General features: G+C 41.6%; 1 protein-coding gene across 7 annotated transcripts in view; it reads right to left on the bottom strand.

The window, feature by feature from the left end:
- CHL1 (cell adhesion molecule L1 like) overlaps nt 1-18,483 on the bottom strand; it is a 136,833-nt gene that overhangs the window by 15,765 nt on the left and 102,585 nt on the right. For all 7 annotated transcript variants that reach the window (XM_057422872.1, XM_057422871.1, XM_057422874.1 and 4 more), the window contains 9 exons: nt 13,428-13,559; nt 12,674-12,811; nt 11,891-12,002; nt 11,042-11,208; nt 9,315-9,480; nt 5,784-5,908; nt 2,946-3,047; nt 2,593-2,790; nt 1,674-1,744 (listed from right to left, as the gene is read on the bottom strand). In XM_057422872.1, the coding sequence (XP_057278855.1) occupies nt 1,674-1,744; nt 2,593-2,790; nt 2,946-3,047; nt 5,784-5,908; nt 9,315-9,480; nt 11,042-11,208; nt 11,891-12,002; nt 12,674-12,811; nt 13,428-13,559 (1,211 nt within the window). The remainder of the gene's footprint in view (nt 1-1,673; nt 1,745-2,592; nt 2,791-2,945; nt 3,048-5,783; nt 5,909-9,314; nt 9,481-11,041; nt 11,209-11,890; nt 12,003-12,673; nt 12,812-13,427; nt 13,560-18,483) is intronic.

Genomic DNA, 18,483 nt, shown 5'->3' with positions numbered 1-18,483 from the left:
CACACACAGGTCTGGAATGAAACGGCATTGACCTGCAAGTACCAGCAGAAAGCAGTGCTCCATTAATGCTCCTTATGTGTATGGGGACTTAGGTCTGAAATTCCCCCTTCTTGGCTCTGAGAGTATGAGGACCTTTGGGATGACTGTGATGAAGGAGCTGGTAGACTGGGCAGCTTTCCAACAGGCACTGCTGGGAGAATCACCTCCATGGCAAGATCCCAGGGGATGAAATTTGCAATAGAAGCTGAAGAAGTAAAAAATTGCTACCAAAAAATAACTTCTCTTTTAGAGTTATTTTGCAGCACTGCTTGACTCTTATTTTGATCTTCCTTAGTGCTGCAAATCTTTGGCTGAAAAGCTACTCTCTAATACTCATCTGGTCTCTTAATCCAAAGTAGGCAGATTAGCATCATTTGCAGCTTTTGTCTGCCAGAAATAGCATGTTCAGTGCCTATCATTTCCTCTGAAAAGCATTCAGAAAACACCATAAATAAATGAATATCCTGTTTACCACAGTTAGATGATTCAACAAGATTTAACAAAGCCTGACCATCTCATTCTCTCCCTTCAATCTCAATTTTCACTTCTGCTTTTACCTAGTCTGAGTAGTGGATTACAGGCTTCCCGGCGAGCAACATTTTTTCTCTTTTCAATGAAACACTGGTAATAGCAGCATTTCCCAGCCATGCTGGTTACTACAACTCTGCATTTCTTCTGGGAGGCAGAATTTTCTTCCCTGACCCTGGGCTATGTTGTACAGCAAAAATCCCCATTTGAATCCCAGTCAATATGTCTGGAGGGCCATCTCCTTTTGTAATTATAGTCTAAGCCATGAGTTCATACTGGGGGAATATTTATTGTTCTTTGCTGTGAACAGCAGATTGAGAAGTAAAATTCATGTAAATTGTGTTGAATTCCAGCCACAAAAAATATGCTTCCTTCCACAGTTGTGGATATTTGTGCTAAATGAAGGAATATATATCTCTTAAAACTGTTGGCACAGACAGCTTAAAAGCTAGGGAATTTGAAGACCGGAAACCATTCTCAAGAGTTTTACACAATTCTTTTGACACACATGTGTAAAAGAGTTTTATCTACACTACTTCTTGATGTAAAAATTCAAGCTCACGTTCTCTTGGCCAAGTGATCTGTGTCATTTTCAAACCTCAAGGCTGGAAGGGCAGAAACTATGTGCAAATCATACCCTCCATGGGCCTGGCTGCTTCATCTGCAGAGCAGGGGAAGACCACAATTATTTTAAGCACTTTCTTGTATGCAAGATCCACAGAAGAAGAACATACTCTGGGGAATTCTCACTTTGCTTTGTAAGATTTTCATACTTCTTAATAACCTACAAAGTTAGATGTAAGAAATTGTCTTTTGAAACAAAAATGAAACCAGGGGAGGAAATCCAGAACACATTCAAGTCAATAAGAACTTTACCTTTGACTTCAGGAGCATGAAGGATGCTACCTATGGAATTTGCTAGTATTACCTAAAAAACAGGGATAGGGGAAGGGAGATAAAGCCAAGCAACCCATTATTTCTTTTATTTCTTTTTTAATGTAATCATATTAAGGCAACTTCCTGATAAGTTTAGAATCTTTAGAAACTGCTGCTTGAAGGGAGAACCTGTTTCCAGTATTGTAGCACTGACAGATGCATTTCCTTACCTCCCATTTCATCACCATCTCATTTGGCTCTGAAGCTTCAACTCGGATGTTTTCTGGGTTCTTGTCTGGAGCTGGAACCACACAGATGATAAGGTTAGTTTGCATATCCTGGGTCTTAATAGCATTTATAATTTAAATGCAAAAAAAAAAAAGAGATGGGAAAAACTTTTCTTATTTCCACATTACTGACAGTGAAAGACACCTTAACAAAAAATGTTCAGGAGACTAATTACTTGGATCAGCAAAGCTGCTATGACCAAAACACATTGTTTATGCAGTCTTGATTCCTAAGTGCCCTTGTTGGTTGGAGCCACCAGCTAACATGAAAATGTGACTTTTGGATTTCAAAGCACCAGATGTAAGGGGATTATGAGGAAAAGATTTTTCTCCCTCTGGGAATAGGAAACAGAAGGTGTATCATTAGTGGGACACACACAGCTGAGGAAGGACCTGAAATTGAAGTAAACAGGAAAAAAAAAAGCCAAGAGAAAAATGACAAGGAATACAAATGCTGTTCCGAACAGTTGGCCTCCAAATGACTTTCAGGGACACAACATTTCACTGTGATTTTCTGTCACGGTAAGAAACGCACTGTGAATGGAGATTTTTGACAAGCTTAGCACGGCTGAAGGCTTCCATAAACCCTCACCTATGACAACTTCTTGTCCATAAAGGGCTGCAATGGCCTTTAAAGGTGCAAAATCAGGAAAGCAAGATGCTAGGGGTGCCCTGGCAGGAAACACCCTGCTAACCACAGCAGTGCAGAGTCCTCCTTTGGCATCCCTGGACTGCTATTAAGCAGGGAAAGCAGCATGAGTGGCTCTGACTCCTGCCCCTCTCTGAAGCACAGGAGGGCACTGTTACTCCCGGCAAAACACTAAAACCAATAACATTCTGAAAACTAGATGGCAGTGTTTACCAGCCGGAGGTGTTGCATAGCGCAGGGACGGTTTACTGGGCTGGCTCCTTCCCACAGCATTCACAGATAGGACACGAAACTGGTAATTCATATACGGGGCCAGTGACAAAAGGGCTGTAGTATCATTCCCCAGGACTCGGGTTAGCTCCTGCCACCTCCCTGGCTCCCACCGGTTCTCTTCAAACTCTATAATTGACTCTGGGAAGGAAAAGAAACAAAACAAAAGGAAAAAGACAAAGCTTGTATAAGCAGCTTATAAACAGCAAGGTTGGAATTGAACTTACAGCAAATTAACTGTCATAGTAAAACAAAGTGTGACTGTGAGCACAGTTTGCCACTAAAATCCTTCATACCATTAACAGGGCTGTTATGGCTGGCCCCAGCTTTCCAGGATAGTCGAACGCTTCGGTTTTGATTTTCTGAGAGCTGAAGATCTTCAGGTGGATCAGGAACATCTGAAAAATAATGAAGTGTCAGGAGCGTGGCAAGCTACTTCTGTCTGGATTGGTATTTTCCAAAGGACAGGAACAGCAAGGTCAGGGAGGATGGTGGTAAAATACCTTTTGGTTGCAAAATGGATAAAATTAGGAAAGTGAGAATTGCTTTTAAAGATCCTTTTTATTACAGAAAATCAGGCTGAATTTTCTGGTCCTGCTTTCTCTCTTATAAAGGCAATATCGCTTCTTGAGTTCATTTCCATCTGCTCTCATTACTGTGCTTGCAGAAACAGACTTTTCTTTTCAAATCAACATTAAGATCTATTTAATTGTTAATAGATATTGACACTGCTCTTAGCAGAAAGTTATATTAGCATCACTTGGATTTACTCTGGTGCAAACCAGAGTGGTAGAAGGTGACTCAACTCTAACAGTTATTGAACTTAGCCTTTTAGAGAACGAGTGAAAGGATAACATTCATTATCCCAGCTATGGGGATCTATATTAAAAGCAAGCAAGAAAATTCATTACCTGCCACTTCAACGAATGCTGTCCAGAGAATATGTCAAGAGTTGGTGGTGGTTGTTATAATTGCACTGCACTATACAAGACCAAGTACAGGACTATCCTGTTGCTGTCAGAGCTCACTTTTCAGGGATGTGGTACTAATCAGGGTTGAGGTCAGCAGCATCACTGAAACAGGCTGCTCCCCCTCACCGTCCTGGGAGATTGCATGGGGGGGACATGACCTGGCTTCTCAACAGCATCAGATGCAGAAGAGGTGATCTGAAATGAGGTGATCATTTGCCCAGTTGTCTGCAACTGAGTGAATACTGTTAAATGTAGTGTTTTCACACTCAAAGATCTTCCTTATGGCTTGCTTTGACAGTTTGCAGTCTGACTGTATTAGATTAGTTTGGTAACTGCAATGTAAAAAGCCTGATATAAGAGTAATTTCTCACTGCAGGGGAGCAATCGCTTGTCCTGATTTCATCCTTCCAAAGTCACGCAGACACACTCCCCCTCCTCAAACATAAAGCTGGTGTTTCAAAATCTAGACAAATTACAGACCGATGAAATGAGATTGCACAACTTTCAGGCCTTTGACCTCCTCCTGCCCCAACATTCCATGCTTTGGCTGACAATGCATTTCTTACAGGAAACCCAGCTACCTCAGCCACCAAGACTGCCTCTGTCATTGTGAAACAAATTAATTGTGCTTGTACTGAGATTTTAAAATAACAATATTGAGTCTTCTTTTTTATCTCAGGGTACATCTAAAGGTTGGGTTTTTTGTTTTAGATTTCTTTGCATTTCTTTTCCCTATTTCTGTACTACTTGGTAAAATCACAAAAAATCGGTTTAATCGATAGGTATTTTGATGCTCCGTTCTTGGACCATACCTAGTGTTAAAATTCATTATATTGATATACTTTAATTTAAAGGCAGTGATGGCACATCCTAAAGATACTCACCACTCTATCCGTTCATTAATCATAGAACAGACACTTAGAAGTATTCTAAATGAACATTTCTTTTGTTTTTAGCTGCCCATATTCTGATATCTCCATCTGTGCCATATTTAGTTCTTTAGCTATTTCACAGGTCTTCCATTGCAAAAGCAGACTGAAGTTTTAATTCAGAAAATAACAGATATTGTTAATCCACCAAGACCTTTCTTATATACAAGAAACAAAGGGAAAAAAGCAGAAGACTGTGTCGCCTCTTCTGCAAATCACCTTTTTAAAATGGAATAAAGTGCTTCATGAAATTTTCAAAAGTAATGTACAAATAGTCTACAAACATTTGGAATTATACAGCACTAAAGAGCTCAATACCATAAATAATGTGCACAGCATCATCTTCATTTCCTGTGTACTGAAAAAAAGCCATTAATTCAAAGTGAGAAAACATTGAAGTTCAGATTATCTTAGTTCTTGTTTCAGTCACTGCCAGAAATATATAAGAATGTAAAATGAAGAAAACTTAATGAAATCAAATGATGCAAAACTATCCATGTAATTCCAAAAATATCCACAGAATTTTAGCTATTGGCTAATGCCCTTACATACATGTACAAAGGACTGCACATCACTCCAAAAATTCACTCCCTTAATTTCAAGTGGCCCTTCAGGAAAGGAGGCAAGTTGTATGGATGATCACAAAAAGTCGAGCATCAGACTCTTTGGGTCAAGGCTTATCTCAGCTGTGTACTTGTTCTTTGCCACTGGACAATAATTTCTCAGATTCTCAGAGATAATTAATCCTTTTAGGTGCTCAACTTCCACTGATCTTCAGAGGAGCTGGAGGTCTAAATACTGGCCTTATGTCCTTCTTCTTCAAAAAATAGTCCAAGTGGTAATTTCTGTGCAATTCTTTAGTAAAGTAAGGTGAAGGACTGATCAAAGGCTTCAAAGCAGAAGCAGAGACATTCTTAATATGCTGTTACACCTTCCAGCTTGGGCAACCTCCTACAACCACTGTGGATGACTCCTGAACTGAGAAAAAAGGCTGCCTCATATTAGGTATAACAAAGATTAAATATAAATGAAAAGCTTGCATCAGCATCCTCATTCCAGGAGATACAAGGATAACATAACTGAGGTTAATAAGGGAGAGGTACATTGCACCTCTGTAAAACTGGGTTATCAAGGCTCTGTAACTGAACTGGATAAAAAAGCAAATAAGCAAAACTGCTGCAATGGCATTATGTGCTGCATGGAGCTCTTGGCACACTGGGAAATATCATCTTACCAAGAACAATTAACCATGATTCAGCTGTAACACTGTCCAGAGAAGTCCTGGCCACACACATGTAAACTCCTTGATCCTCCTGTGTCACGCTTGATATGAATAGTGTATCTCTGTCCAGAATTATCCTACGGGGCAAAGGAAAAAAGGAACATACAAATAAGGAAGAGAATAATCTGCAAGATAAGCATATGACAGACAGACACCACTGATCTCCAAGAGACTGTTCATAAAAAACTTTGTAACATGACATTTTGAATAACAGAATTGCACATTGGGCCAACTACTATAAAACATAGAATAGAATCATAGAATAATTAAGGTTGGAAAGGACCTGAAGATCATCTAGTTCCAACTCCCCTGCCGTGGCCAGGGACACCTTACACTAAACCATATCACCCAAGGCCTCGTCCAACCTGGTCTTGAACACTGCCAGGGATGGAGCATTCACAACCTCCCTGGGCAACCTATTCCAGTGCCTCACCATCCTAACAGGAAAGAATTTCCTCCTTATATCCAATCTAAACTTTCCCTGTTTAAGTTTGAACCCGTTACCCCTTGTCCTATCACTACAGTCTCTAATGAAGAGTCCCTCCCCAGCATCCCTATAGGCCCCCTTCAGATACTGGAAGGCTGCCATGAGGTCTCCACGCAGCCTTCTCTTCTCCAGGCTGAACAGCCCCAACTTCCTCAGCCTGTGTACATACAGGAGGTGCTCCAGTCCCCTGATCATCCTCGTGGCCCTTCTCTGGACTTGTTCCAACAGTTCCATGTCCTTTTTATGTTGAGGACACCAGAACCGCACACAATACTCCAGGTGAGGTCTCACAAGAGCAGAGTAGAGGGGCAGGATCACCTCCTTGGACCTGCTGGTCACGCTCCTTTTGATGTAGCCCAGGATATGGTTGGCTTTCTAGGCTGCAAGCACACACTGAAGCCGGCTCATGTCCATTTTGTCATCAACCAACACCCCCAAGTCTTTCTCCTCAGGGCTGCTCTGAATCTCTTCTCTGCCCAACCTGTAGCTGTGCCTGGGATTGCTCCGACCCAGGTGTAGGACCTTGCACTTGGCATGGTTAAACTTCATGAGGTTGGCATCAGCCCACCTCACAAGCATGTCAAGGTCCCTCTGGATGGCATTCCTTCCCTCCAGCATATCAACCAAACCACACAGCTTGGTGTCATCGGCAAACTTGCTGAGGGCGCACTCAATCCCACTGTCCATGTCAGCGATAAAGATGTTGAACAAGACCGGTCCCAGCACCGATCCCTGAGGGACACCACTCGTTACTGGTCTCCAGCCGGACATTGAGCCATTGACCACAACAGTTTGTGTGCGGCCATCCAGCCAGTTCTTTATCCACTGAGTGGTCCATCCATCAAATGGATGCCTCTCCAATTTAGAGACAAGGATGTCGTGTGGGACAGTGTCGAACGCTTTACACAAGCCCAGGTAGATGACATCAACTGCTCTACCCCTGTCCATCAGTTCCATGTCCCCATCATAGAAGGCCACCAAATTGGTCAGGCAGGATTTCCTCTTAGTGAAGCCATGCTGGCTGTCCCCAAGCACCTTGTTGATTTTCAGGTGCTTTAGCATGCCTTCCAGGAGAATCTGCTCCAAGATTTTGCCAGGCACAGAGGTGAGACTGACTGGTCTGTAATTCCCCGGGTCATCCATTTTCCCCTTCTTGAAAATGGGGGTTATATTTCCCTTTTTCCAGTCATCGGGAACTTCACCTGACTGCTGTGATTTCTCAAATGTGATGGCCAGCGGCTTAGCAACTTCATTTGCCAGCTCCTTCAGGACCCGCGGATGGATCTCATCAGGACCCATGGACTTGTGCACGTTCAGGTTCTTAAGATGGTCTCGAACCAGTTCCTCTCCTACAGTGGGCGCAAGGTCTTCATTCTCACAGTCCCTGCATCTGCCTTCCAGGACTTGGGTGGTGCAGTCAGAGCCTTTGGCAGTGAAGACCGAGGCAAAGAAGTCATTCAGAACCTCAGCCTTCTCCAAATCCTGTGTAGCCAGTTCTCCCAAGAGCTTCCTGAGGGGTCCTATATTCTTCCTAGTCTGTTTTTTATTTGCTATGTACCTGTAGAATCCCTTCCTGTTGTCTTTAATACCTCTAGGCAAGTTTAATTCTAACTGGGCCTTAGCTTTCCTAACTTGGTCCCTAGCTTCCCGGACAACATCCCTGTACTCTTCCCATGCCGCCTGTCCTTGCTTCCACTTATTATAAGCCTCTTTTTTTCATCTGAATTTTCCTCAGCAGCTCCTTATCCATCCAAGGAGGTCTCCTGGCCCTCCTGCTGCACTTCCTTCTGGTTGGGATGCAACACTCCTGAGCTTGCAGCAGGTGATCCTTGAATATCAACCAACAGTCTTGGGCCCCTCTGCCCTCTAGGGCTGTATCCCATGGAACCTTCTGAAGCAGGTTCCTGAAAAGTCTGCTCTTTTGAAGTCCAGGGCAGTGAGCTTGCTGCACACTCTTCTCACTGGCCTGAGGATCTCATCAACATAATTGTAGTTGTATTATGCACTGTGCTGTAGACTATTATTTGTATTTTGTAGCGATTTAGCCTCCATGGCTGGAAGCTGGCATGTCTCCCTTGGTCTGAAAAGAGCCACATTGACATGCATCAGCTGAGTGTCTGGAACATAGAATTTTGGCACATCATTAATGAGGCAAATTCATGGGCTTTATATTGAATTTTTGAAAGGGTTCAGTAAAACTAAGCATTCTCAACCCACTTGTGCAATGTCCAACGCACCAGGGGAAGTTGGCATTAAAATAGGCACATGGGCTCTCTTACAGACATTGCATTTGCTTGGCGCTATCTCCCCATGCTATGTGGTCTCAGCAGGATCTTCAGTCTCTCTAGTACTGAAGTATTTAGGAAAACATCTCTCTTCTGGGGTAATTAATAAAGACATCTGATTACCCACTGTGGGACTCTTCATATGAAATAAAGGCTTAGCTCCATCCCCTTGGGGTCAGTGGAAACACAAAAGTAGGCAAAATATGGCCTGGACTTGCAAATATGCATGTATATGCAAGAAAAACTCATTGCTTTTAATGTGTACAATTTCAGGCAGAATCCCAGATAGCTATTAACAGTCCACTTCAACATTACAAGGCCTCTGCCTTGGCCAAACAGGTGCAAACCAAAGGAAAAGACTAGTTCCTCTGCAGAGGAGAAAAAAAACCACCCAGATGACTGCAGTAGAGCTAGGGTTGTATTTTTGGGCTGAACCAACATATATGCAACATTCTGCTGGGATAGCGAGAGAGTTAATAAAACACAAAATCATTTGCCTGCCACAGCTCAAAACTCATATATATACATTTATATTTATATGTATATGTATATAAAAAATGCAGACCTATTCACATTTTGCATGAAGAATTCTTGCAGACATAAATTTGCATTTCAAGCTATTAAATCTCATGTTTATTGAAACTCCTGCTCCAGCACCATCCAGCTTTATTCAGCTGAGATCAAGAAAACTCTTGTTTCTTCCCTGCTTACCTGCCACCTTCTGTGCTGTTGACTGGCAGCTCATCTCCGTCTTTCCTCCAGGATAATTTAAAACTGTGTTTCAAGTGTGAATCATATTCAGCCTGACATTTCAATAAAATTGAATGTGATTTCAACACTCGGGGGTTCTTCGGAGTAACAACAAGTTTTGTAGCATCTGATTGATCACAGAAAAACACTTTGATTAGAAGAGAGAGACTATTACATCAAATTTCACCACACAATTCATATACCAAAATCAACCTTAGGAAAAAGGATCAGGTCTTTTCTGTTATATGTACAAACATTTCAAGAGAAGGATGGTTGGTTTCAAAATAGGTATTTGCAGGATTTAATTTTTTATCTTGAAAAATATCTTTTTAGTTCATGCCAAAACAACGAGTTCCACGAAAAGAAACAAACAACAAAACCACCAAAAAAAGTAACAGGTGAAAATCCTTGTTAGCAGACTCATGAAATGGATGAGTTAAAAAAAATGGCTTGAATATGACTTTTATGTCCAATTGCCATTTGAAATAAGCTTTGGCAATGCTCCAAGAAAAATTCCAAGCTTATTAAAGTCAAGTGAGAAAAAAATATTGCAATCAAGTTTGTTCTTTTAATTGACTCTAATCTGAATACAGAAATAGATGAATAAGTGAGAAGAAAACACTTGGCTGAATTTGTTTCTACAGTGAAATGTGGCTCTGTGAGAATTTCATCATACATTTCATGTTTATTATCACTGTAAATTTACAAAGCAAAGGGAGTGGGTATAAGCAGAACACAGAAAGAGTCGGGTTTTTTCCTCAAGTTTGTCACAGCCAACCTGTAACTGAGAGTCCTTTTGAGGACTTTGCTAATTGAGCATTTAAGGTTTGTTTTTGTTGGCAAGCCCTAAATCCTAAGTAAATTTGTAAGCAATGCACTAAATTTAATCTGTGTGCTCAACAGAAGCTTTGCTCTGCCATCACTCTCTCCAGGGGAAAACCCCTCCTGCCCAGCCAACCACATAAATCCCTTTAAAACAGAATTGAAGCACAAGGTAAGTATCTGATATTTATAAGTAAACACACTTCTGTAATTATTTCCCCCTATTTACAAATATTTGCCAAGTTAATAATCAGGCAAAAGCCCAACACAGAGCCCTTAAGCCAGCAGCATCCCCTAACTCATCCTGCTGCAATGTGCTTGGTATTTGTTGTAGAGGTTAATTCAGTTTGGGATGTACCTTCTGATCAACAGATGGGATGTAACTTTAGGAAGAAAGAAGCCCACATCTGTGAGACCCTGTCTGGCTCAGCAAGGACCCCATCAAGCCCACGAGCACAGGGAGGCTTCTAGGTTCTCCAGGGTCAGCCAAGAACCTACTCCAAGTGTAACAGGGCTGATAGCAAGAGGGAAGGAAAATCCTTTCATGGAAATAAAGTTAATGGATCTGGAAAGTAAACTAAAAGTTTTTGGTGGCTTATGTAGTTTTTGCAAATGTTCAGGAGAAAGTAAACATCCTGTATGAGCATGGAGAAATCACACACAATGAAAAATGGAGACAGTACTGACTGTTACATATATATGAGATCTGTGGCAATTTCAGGTCTTAGTATGCAGAGAATTTATAGCCTCACAGAATGAATCTGTATCTTGGTGTGAATGTTTACTGATTACTTATTTACTGGAATCTTTTAAATAATGAAACTTGGCAGATGTGAAAGGTCTTTCTATTGATAAGGGGACATTACCTCTTATATCCAGATTGGCAGTGATTGCTCTTTTTCCAACAGAGTTTGCAGCCCAGCAAGCATACGATCCTGAGTCTTCTTTCTTTGTTTCTTTGATCTCTAGTGTGCCATTCTTATTTAACTCATAGCGTAATGTTGAAAGTGGCTCTATGCTGTCATCCTTAGTCCTAAAGGTGATAACAACAGTTATGGTTTATTTCTAAGGCTGCAGAAACTGTTATTTCATGGTTAGCAGATATTGCGGGGGGGGGGGGGGCAGGGTCTGGGAGCTGGTCTCAGCTCTGCCACTGAGGAATCAATTCAAGATTAGCAGGTCCCTTTACCTACATGCAGCAAATCATAAAGGGGCATAAGTTCCTGCAAGCCAAAAATGCCCTGACAGCCTCTAGCTAAGTCTTTAAACTAGTCTAGCTGAGTTCTTAATCTATAGCTGTCATCTGCAACTTTATTGCACCTGTCAAGGGTTATGACAATCCTGTGATTTCCAACTGTGTGGAACCATTTCCAGGTAAATATGCTTTGTAAGCCATTGCGTTTCCACCTCAGTAATGTGTCCAAACTTAGAAAGTAGCCAATATCAAACTAAGACCAATGAAGCTGTAGCAGGATTTGGCTATATACAGCATGGCTTGGTTTAATGAATATCACAGCACTTGTCTCACACAGGTATTGACTTTAATTAACATATAATAAGGTAAGTATTCTTAACACAGAATACTTACATATAGTTTTGTTATGAAGTTTTAATTTTAACTCCATAGAAATAGTGACTAGCTTTTGTGTGTGTGTGTGTTTAAGTAGGATATATGAACTTGTTTCACATTAAAACATCAGTTCTCAGTGACTTACCATCTAATACCTGCTGCAGGCGAGGCAAAAATTTCACAGTGCAGGAAAGCACTGTAACCCACGACTGCAGCATAGTTTTCACCATCTGATGTCAGTATTAAGGGAGCAATATCTGCAGAAGAGAATGCAAAATGAGCAGCACTTCATTTCAGAACTGGCACTATAAATACCGTCCCTGCATCATCTCCTTTTCCAGCAAAGGTCAAAGACTTAGCCACTTAATGGGCATTTCACCGCCTTTTGGAACCAGTTGCACAGAGCAATTGAGCTCTTATAAGCTCCACTGATAAAGACAGCAGTGGTTGACTGCTGGACATGTCAGAACATGAAGCATCAACATGATCCAGGAGAGAAAACAGACCTGGTTCTGCTTCCTCTAGAGACTTCCTTTATTAAATAAATGCCCATCATTCTCTTTCTTCACAGCTGAGCATTGCAGCTGAAATTCAAGATTAACAATACACTTAACAATACACTTCAAAACCAGAGTTGTGGTCACAATTCACCCCCCAGTGGTTTCAGTATATTTGAATTCAAAAGGTTTTGAATCCAATCACAACCATATTTAAAAAAAAAAAAGTATATATCAAAGCTCATAAGCAGTTATATCAAGCATATAGCATTGTCCACGATAAGGCTTGTTGCATTAGTTTGGACAACATGGCGGCAATGCAAAGGAGCAATGGTTACAAACCCCAAGCTGTTCTGAAGATTCAGTCAGCAGAATGGGACACTTCAGTTAGATCTTTTCTCATGCACATGAAAGGCTGGGAGGGTACTCACTGAGGACATTCACATTGGCGCTGGCAAGTATGGTGCCATGCTTGTTGCTGGCCTCACATTGGTACACAGCACTGTCCTGAAGCTGAAGGTTGGTAAGGCTGATCTCTCTGGCAGAGATTCTCCCTCTGAATGTCCTACCTGGAAAGACCCAGACTGTGTCAGGAGCTGGAGAAAACATCGTGGCTGTGGAGTTCACTGTATCTCCTCATTACTTGAAGGTCAAAGGCAAGGCACATCTTCAGAAGCAAACCTGAACCTTGCTCAACAGCCAAAGGGCAAGTTGCAGAGCACTACCTTTGCCAGCAGCTGCATGGCCTAAAGGAAGTGCTCTAGCACACCAATTTTCGGTAATATCCCCACACAGACTTTTTAAAAAGTAGCAATAATACAGCTATATCAGGGAGCAGGCCCATGCTCTGCTCCATGAAGTCACTCGTGCTTATTCAAAAGCACAAACAAAGATCAGGAGCCCTCAGTGAACACGAGCTATCTGTGGTCCCCAAAAGATGAGAGCGTTACAGGGTGAAGCAGTAATTTATAGGTACCACTCCACACCCTTCAGCTCTCATCCTTACTCTCTTCAAGATCATATTTAAATATAAGCTTTATTAAGTAAGTGGTAATTCACATCTAAATAGATGCCAAACTAGACATCATTTAGTGTTAGCATTTGGGTGTTCCCTCTAACTGGGTACAACCCAAGCACATCCCACCCAGCCACCACCTAAAGAAAAACATTGGACCTTGCACTTACCATCAATGGGCATCCCGTTAAGTTTCCACTGAATGGTTGGCTCTGGGTTACCAATAGCTTCACACAGCAGCACAAGATTTCTTCCCACGCTGTAAACACCACCTTCGGGTTTCTTTATCCACTGAGGAGGCTCTGTAAAGAGGGGACATAGCAGGTCTCAGGTGCCACAGAAATGTCTAACCCTGCTATTCCCCTGGTCCTCCAGGAGATGGCAAACGCTGCCAACAGTTCCCAGCCAGCTTCTAGCAGCCTACCGTGCTGCTGCATAGTATTTTTTGCAAACTGATGTTACAAAAGGTAAAATTATCATCAGCATGCATCAGTTTCTGTCCTTTGTGAAATGTGAGTGTCAGGGAGAGAGTACTGGAAATGGGCAGTGTTTATCCAGGTGGAAAACATATGCAAATGGAGGTGAGATGCTGGGGAAGGAGGTAAATGTGAATGGGTCGGTGTTTTCACAAGGACCCTCAGTCGCGAGATTGTGGTCTGTGAAATGAGGTGAGACTATTTCAGCAACTCGAACAAGATGCAAATATCTATCCAGCTCAGCTCAAAACCATCTCACTAGCTACTAACAAGGGCCCAGGATCAGATAGACTACAGCAATACCGCAGAGCTCCACAAAGGACGTAGCAGCTCTATCTGCTCCTCTAGATGTGCTGAGGAAATGCACTGTGATTTTTGATATTCTGTTTTTCCATGGGGTTTTCAGATGAGAGGCTGACCCTTAACCTATTTAGGAATGATGGAACATTTTCTCACCACTGAGGAGGGAGGAGAGAACCACCATCCTGAGCAGCAGCCCAGAAAGTTTGCCCACAGGGTGGTGGTAGAGGAGCAGCAGCGTGCTGCTGCATTCCCTGCGCTTTCCTCTTTCCCAGCACTGCCAGCTCTGGGGAAACCTCCTCTCTAGAGTGGCCCCAGAGCAGCAGGTACCCAAATCTCGTTGGAAAAAAAACAACCATAAGGGAGGGAAAGGAACTGAGGGTAGAAAAAAACTCCAACCAACAACAAAACCAAAACCAAAACATTAATTTGTTCTTTACAGACTGAATGCAGGTCCCTGAGCCTTCCTACACTTCATTGGGCAGCCTCAATTCAAAACACAGCCTTAAATTCATCATTATCTCTCCCTGAGAAGCAACAAACTTCCAAATTTTAATTCCAGACCTGATATTACCTCTTCTGTACGTGCTGGGCAGATCCCTGAGCCTCTTTCCCCATTTGAAAAAGATGAGCTCATGTATGGGAAACATGAGGATTCATTAGTTAATGCTCATAAAACGCTTTGAAGATTAACAGAGATGTTGCCTGGTAATACATCTCCAGATGTTATCAACGTGATATGATAAAACAAATCAACGTTGTTCGCCCTAACAGGAAAGAATTTCCTCATTATATCCAATCTAAACTTCCCCTGTTTAAGTTTGAACCCGTTACCCCTTGTCCTATCACTACAGTCCCTAATGAAGAGTCCCTCCCCAGCATCCCTATAGGCCCCCTCCAGGCTGAACAGCCCCAACTTCCTCAGCCTGTCTTCATACAGGAGGTGCTCCAGTCCCCTGATCATCCTTGTAGCCCTCCTCTGGACTTGTTCCAACAGTTCCACATCCTTTTTATGTTGAGGACACCAGAACTGCACACAATACTCCAGGTGAGGTCTCAAGAGAGCAGAGTAGAGGGGCAGGATCACCTCCTTGGACCTGCTGGTCACGCTCCTTTTGATGCAGCCCAGGATACGGTTGGCTTTCTGGGCTGCAAGAGCACACTGCCAGCTCATGTTCATTTTCTCATCAACCGACACCAAGCATGAAACATTATGGTTTTGCATACCTTTTTCTTTCTCGCTCTCTCTCATATACATTATGCTTTCATTAGGAAAAGACAGGTCAAAGGCATGGTGGTGAGAAGGTTTGTAACAGTCCTGATTACTTTGCTTTGTTTTTCCTTTCCTTTGCTACAAACACAGCACTTGAGACAGGATATTTCCTTGTTTTGGAAGAGGTGAGACACCAAGCACAGCCTGAATACAAAACACTTGCTAAATCCCTTGTTATTTTCACCTGCATACACTCTGGAAGTGAGCTGCAGATATATTACGTCACAGCTTTCCCTTCTCAGCATGGAAATTGCTGTGGTTTTCCCAGGAAAGTGATGTAGATGCAAAGCCATAGGCAATGAGATTTTGCCAAGTATGAAACATAATTTCACAGAAAGGCTGAAGAACCTGTTTTCTGTGTGGCAGATATGCTATACTACTTATAAGTATATAAAATATAAGAATAATAAAATAGACATGTATTTCCTAATACATGTCTACAAAAAAAAAATAAAAAAATCCCAGTGGTTGGATAATTGATGAATTAATCTGTCTAAGCAATATGGTATAGCAAATATTTCACTGCATAGTATATTCTTCTTGGTGAGAATTATGAATGTGGGGGGTTTGATTAAGACATTTATGTCTTTATGGGAATATAATGACAGATCCAAGAGTTGAAGGGATCTAAAATGGGCATCTAGTCCATCCTTCTGCAACAGAGCAGGACCATCTACACCTAAAACACACCCAAAGGGTCCAAACCTTCACCACAGCCTCCCCCATGGTGTCTATGGCAGCACTATGCTTTTCCCCACAACTAGAACAAATTTTTAATGTCTAACCAATTTTTGCTTAGCTGCAATTGAAGTCTCCTGTATCTTATATTATCCCTGGGAGCTTTGTAAAGACACTTCAGTTCATCTGCAGGCTGTTATGCATTCCCCAGATCCATTCTTTCCTAAATTAAATATATCTAATTTTTTTTTCTCAAATGGCACATTTCTGAGCTCTGACTCTCATTGATGCTTTCTCGTGACTTGTCTGAGTTAACCCCATCTTTGATGAAGTCCACGATGTACAGCTGTTTATGGTACATGAGGCCTTATCAGTACTCAGTAGTCTTACAACAACATTTTTCTTTATACTTTCCAGGATGATTTTTGGTTTTTCTGCAAGACTTATATTTCTAAGTGATGTTCAGCTTGTGATCCAGTATATCTTCCAGACCAGTCTAACCAGACACTTTCCATCCTGTGCTTATGAAGCCAACTAGTGGTACCTGATGAGAAAGGCTTTGCACTTGTGCTTACTGAAGCCCATCCTTTTTATTCCGGATCATTTTCCTAATTTGTCAAGATAATTTCTAATTCTCTGACATCTTCCCAAAGGCTGGCAACCCACCCCACTTCAGAGGCATCATTGCTAGCTTCAGCTGCGGTTACCATCTTGGGGTCTGCATCCCTATTGAACAGTTTTCCACTGAAATACAGAACTACAATTTGAGCTACCACCAGCCATGGTTCTGCCTCATGTTAGTTTTATCTATTTTATTTTTCTCTAGCTGAGTAATGAAAGTATTATGAGGCATAACTTCAAAGGTCCTTAGCTATATATCATCACTTTAATTAATCATTATATTGTAATAATTATTTCTATTAAACAGAGTCTAGGAGCCTCAATCAAGATCAAGCTACCATTAGATCAGATGCTGTGATTGTGACAAGATCTTGAGGCTATATGTACATTTTGTATTGGACTTGGAGGATTATATGCAATAACCAAATAAATAAACGTTTAAAGTCAAGACTTGTGGACTTGCTCTGCTTTTTATTTATTAATTTATTTATTTTCTTAGTAGTTCTCTCTCATTCTAATAACAATGGGGATTTTGTGCCTGCTCCAATGTTCCAGGCTACATCTTTCCTTGCAAAGAGAGATTAAAATGTTCAAACAGCCAAGCAATTTCCTAGCTGAATACTTTCATATGCTTGGTAATAATTGCCTGAATCTTTGCCCTCAGACTCCTGTAGGATTAGTAAGTGCAAAATGCAAATATCATTAAGACTGTTATTTAGAAGGCTGGGGTATCAGTCTGAGATTCTCAAATACCAGAAAGAAAAACAGAAAATGTGACACAGTGCAGAAATGAAATCAGAATCCTGATTTGCACACCAGCACTCAATTGGGAATGGTTGGCAGTTATTAACTGAGATGTTTTTTCTTCCCTGTTTAATTTTCTCCTCCCTGCATGCATCCTTTGAGAAGAGGCTGTCAGGTGCGAGGAAGCCCTATGTCAGCATAACCTCCCTGAAGCTACTGAAATTAATGCTCGCTTCCTCCAACTCAAGATCTGCCCTTGAGTGCGCACACAGGAGCTGCTGCAAGAATGATGAACGTTTCCATCTCTGATTAATGATAGCGACATTTTCTGGTTAGAAATTCTAGAAAGAGACTGCTTGGGCTCAATTTTACCTTGGTAGCCTGCATGTGAGGTGACTCTGAATAGAAGGAATTCCTGCTACTGACAGTAGGCATCATTATTTATACACATGGAAAATGAATTTAATAGCAAGAGCATTTTTTTAGGCTATACTGGCATTATCTTCCTTTTTTTTTTTTTTAAGTACTTGTTTGTTGATGAGCAAGAACAATTTGCCAGGAAGTTTTTCTCCCTCTAGAGACTGGGGGAAGAAGGGAGTCAATATCCTCAACTGCTTAATTAATGTTATTTCTCTGGTATTTTAGGTTTTGCAGCTCCTGCAATTTCTTTGAAGAATTCAATTTTTACAGCCGAGAAAATGATAGCCAGATTGTTAAAATATTCAGCTACAGCGGAGATGCTCCAAACCATCTGGAATGATTTTTAGGAGTCAGCACTTCCCCTCCGTTATAGCTGAAAACTTGCCATGCCCTGGTATCCCCCTCTGCCAAACTTCCAGGAAGGGAAAGAAGACTTTAAGACACAAGGTTGTGGCAAGTGAATGGGGATGATTCATTACATACTGGGAGAAAAGGCTTTTCCTGAGCTGAGGAGTAAATACAGAGCAGGTATTTGGAAGTCCCTTTCCTCCTGTCAAGACTCCTTGTGCCCATAGAGTGAGAAGCAGTACAAATTAAAATGAAGCAGTTGGCAGACTCTGGCAGTTTAATACTGCCTGTGATTCTGTTTTTTTTTTCACTCTGCAGAGCAGAGTCTGGAGCATTTTTCATTGGTAAAGAGAAAATGTTTTCAGC

Source organism: Pezoporus wallicus, unplaced genomic scaffold (assembly GCF_028554395.1).
Source record: "Pezoporus wallicus isolate ANWC-B61680 ecotype Strahan unplaced genomic scaffold, APGP_CSIRO_Pwel_v1 contig_7073, whole genome shotgun sequence".
Classification (NCBI taxonomy): Eukaryota; Metazoa; Chordata; class Aves; order Psittaciformes; family Psittacidae; genus Pezoporus; species Pezoporus wallicus.
This window is presented reverse-complemented; position numbering and strand designations above follow the sequence as displayed.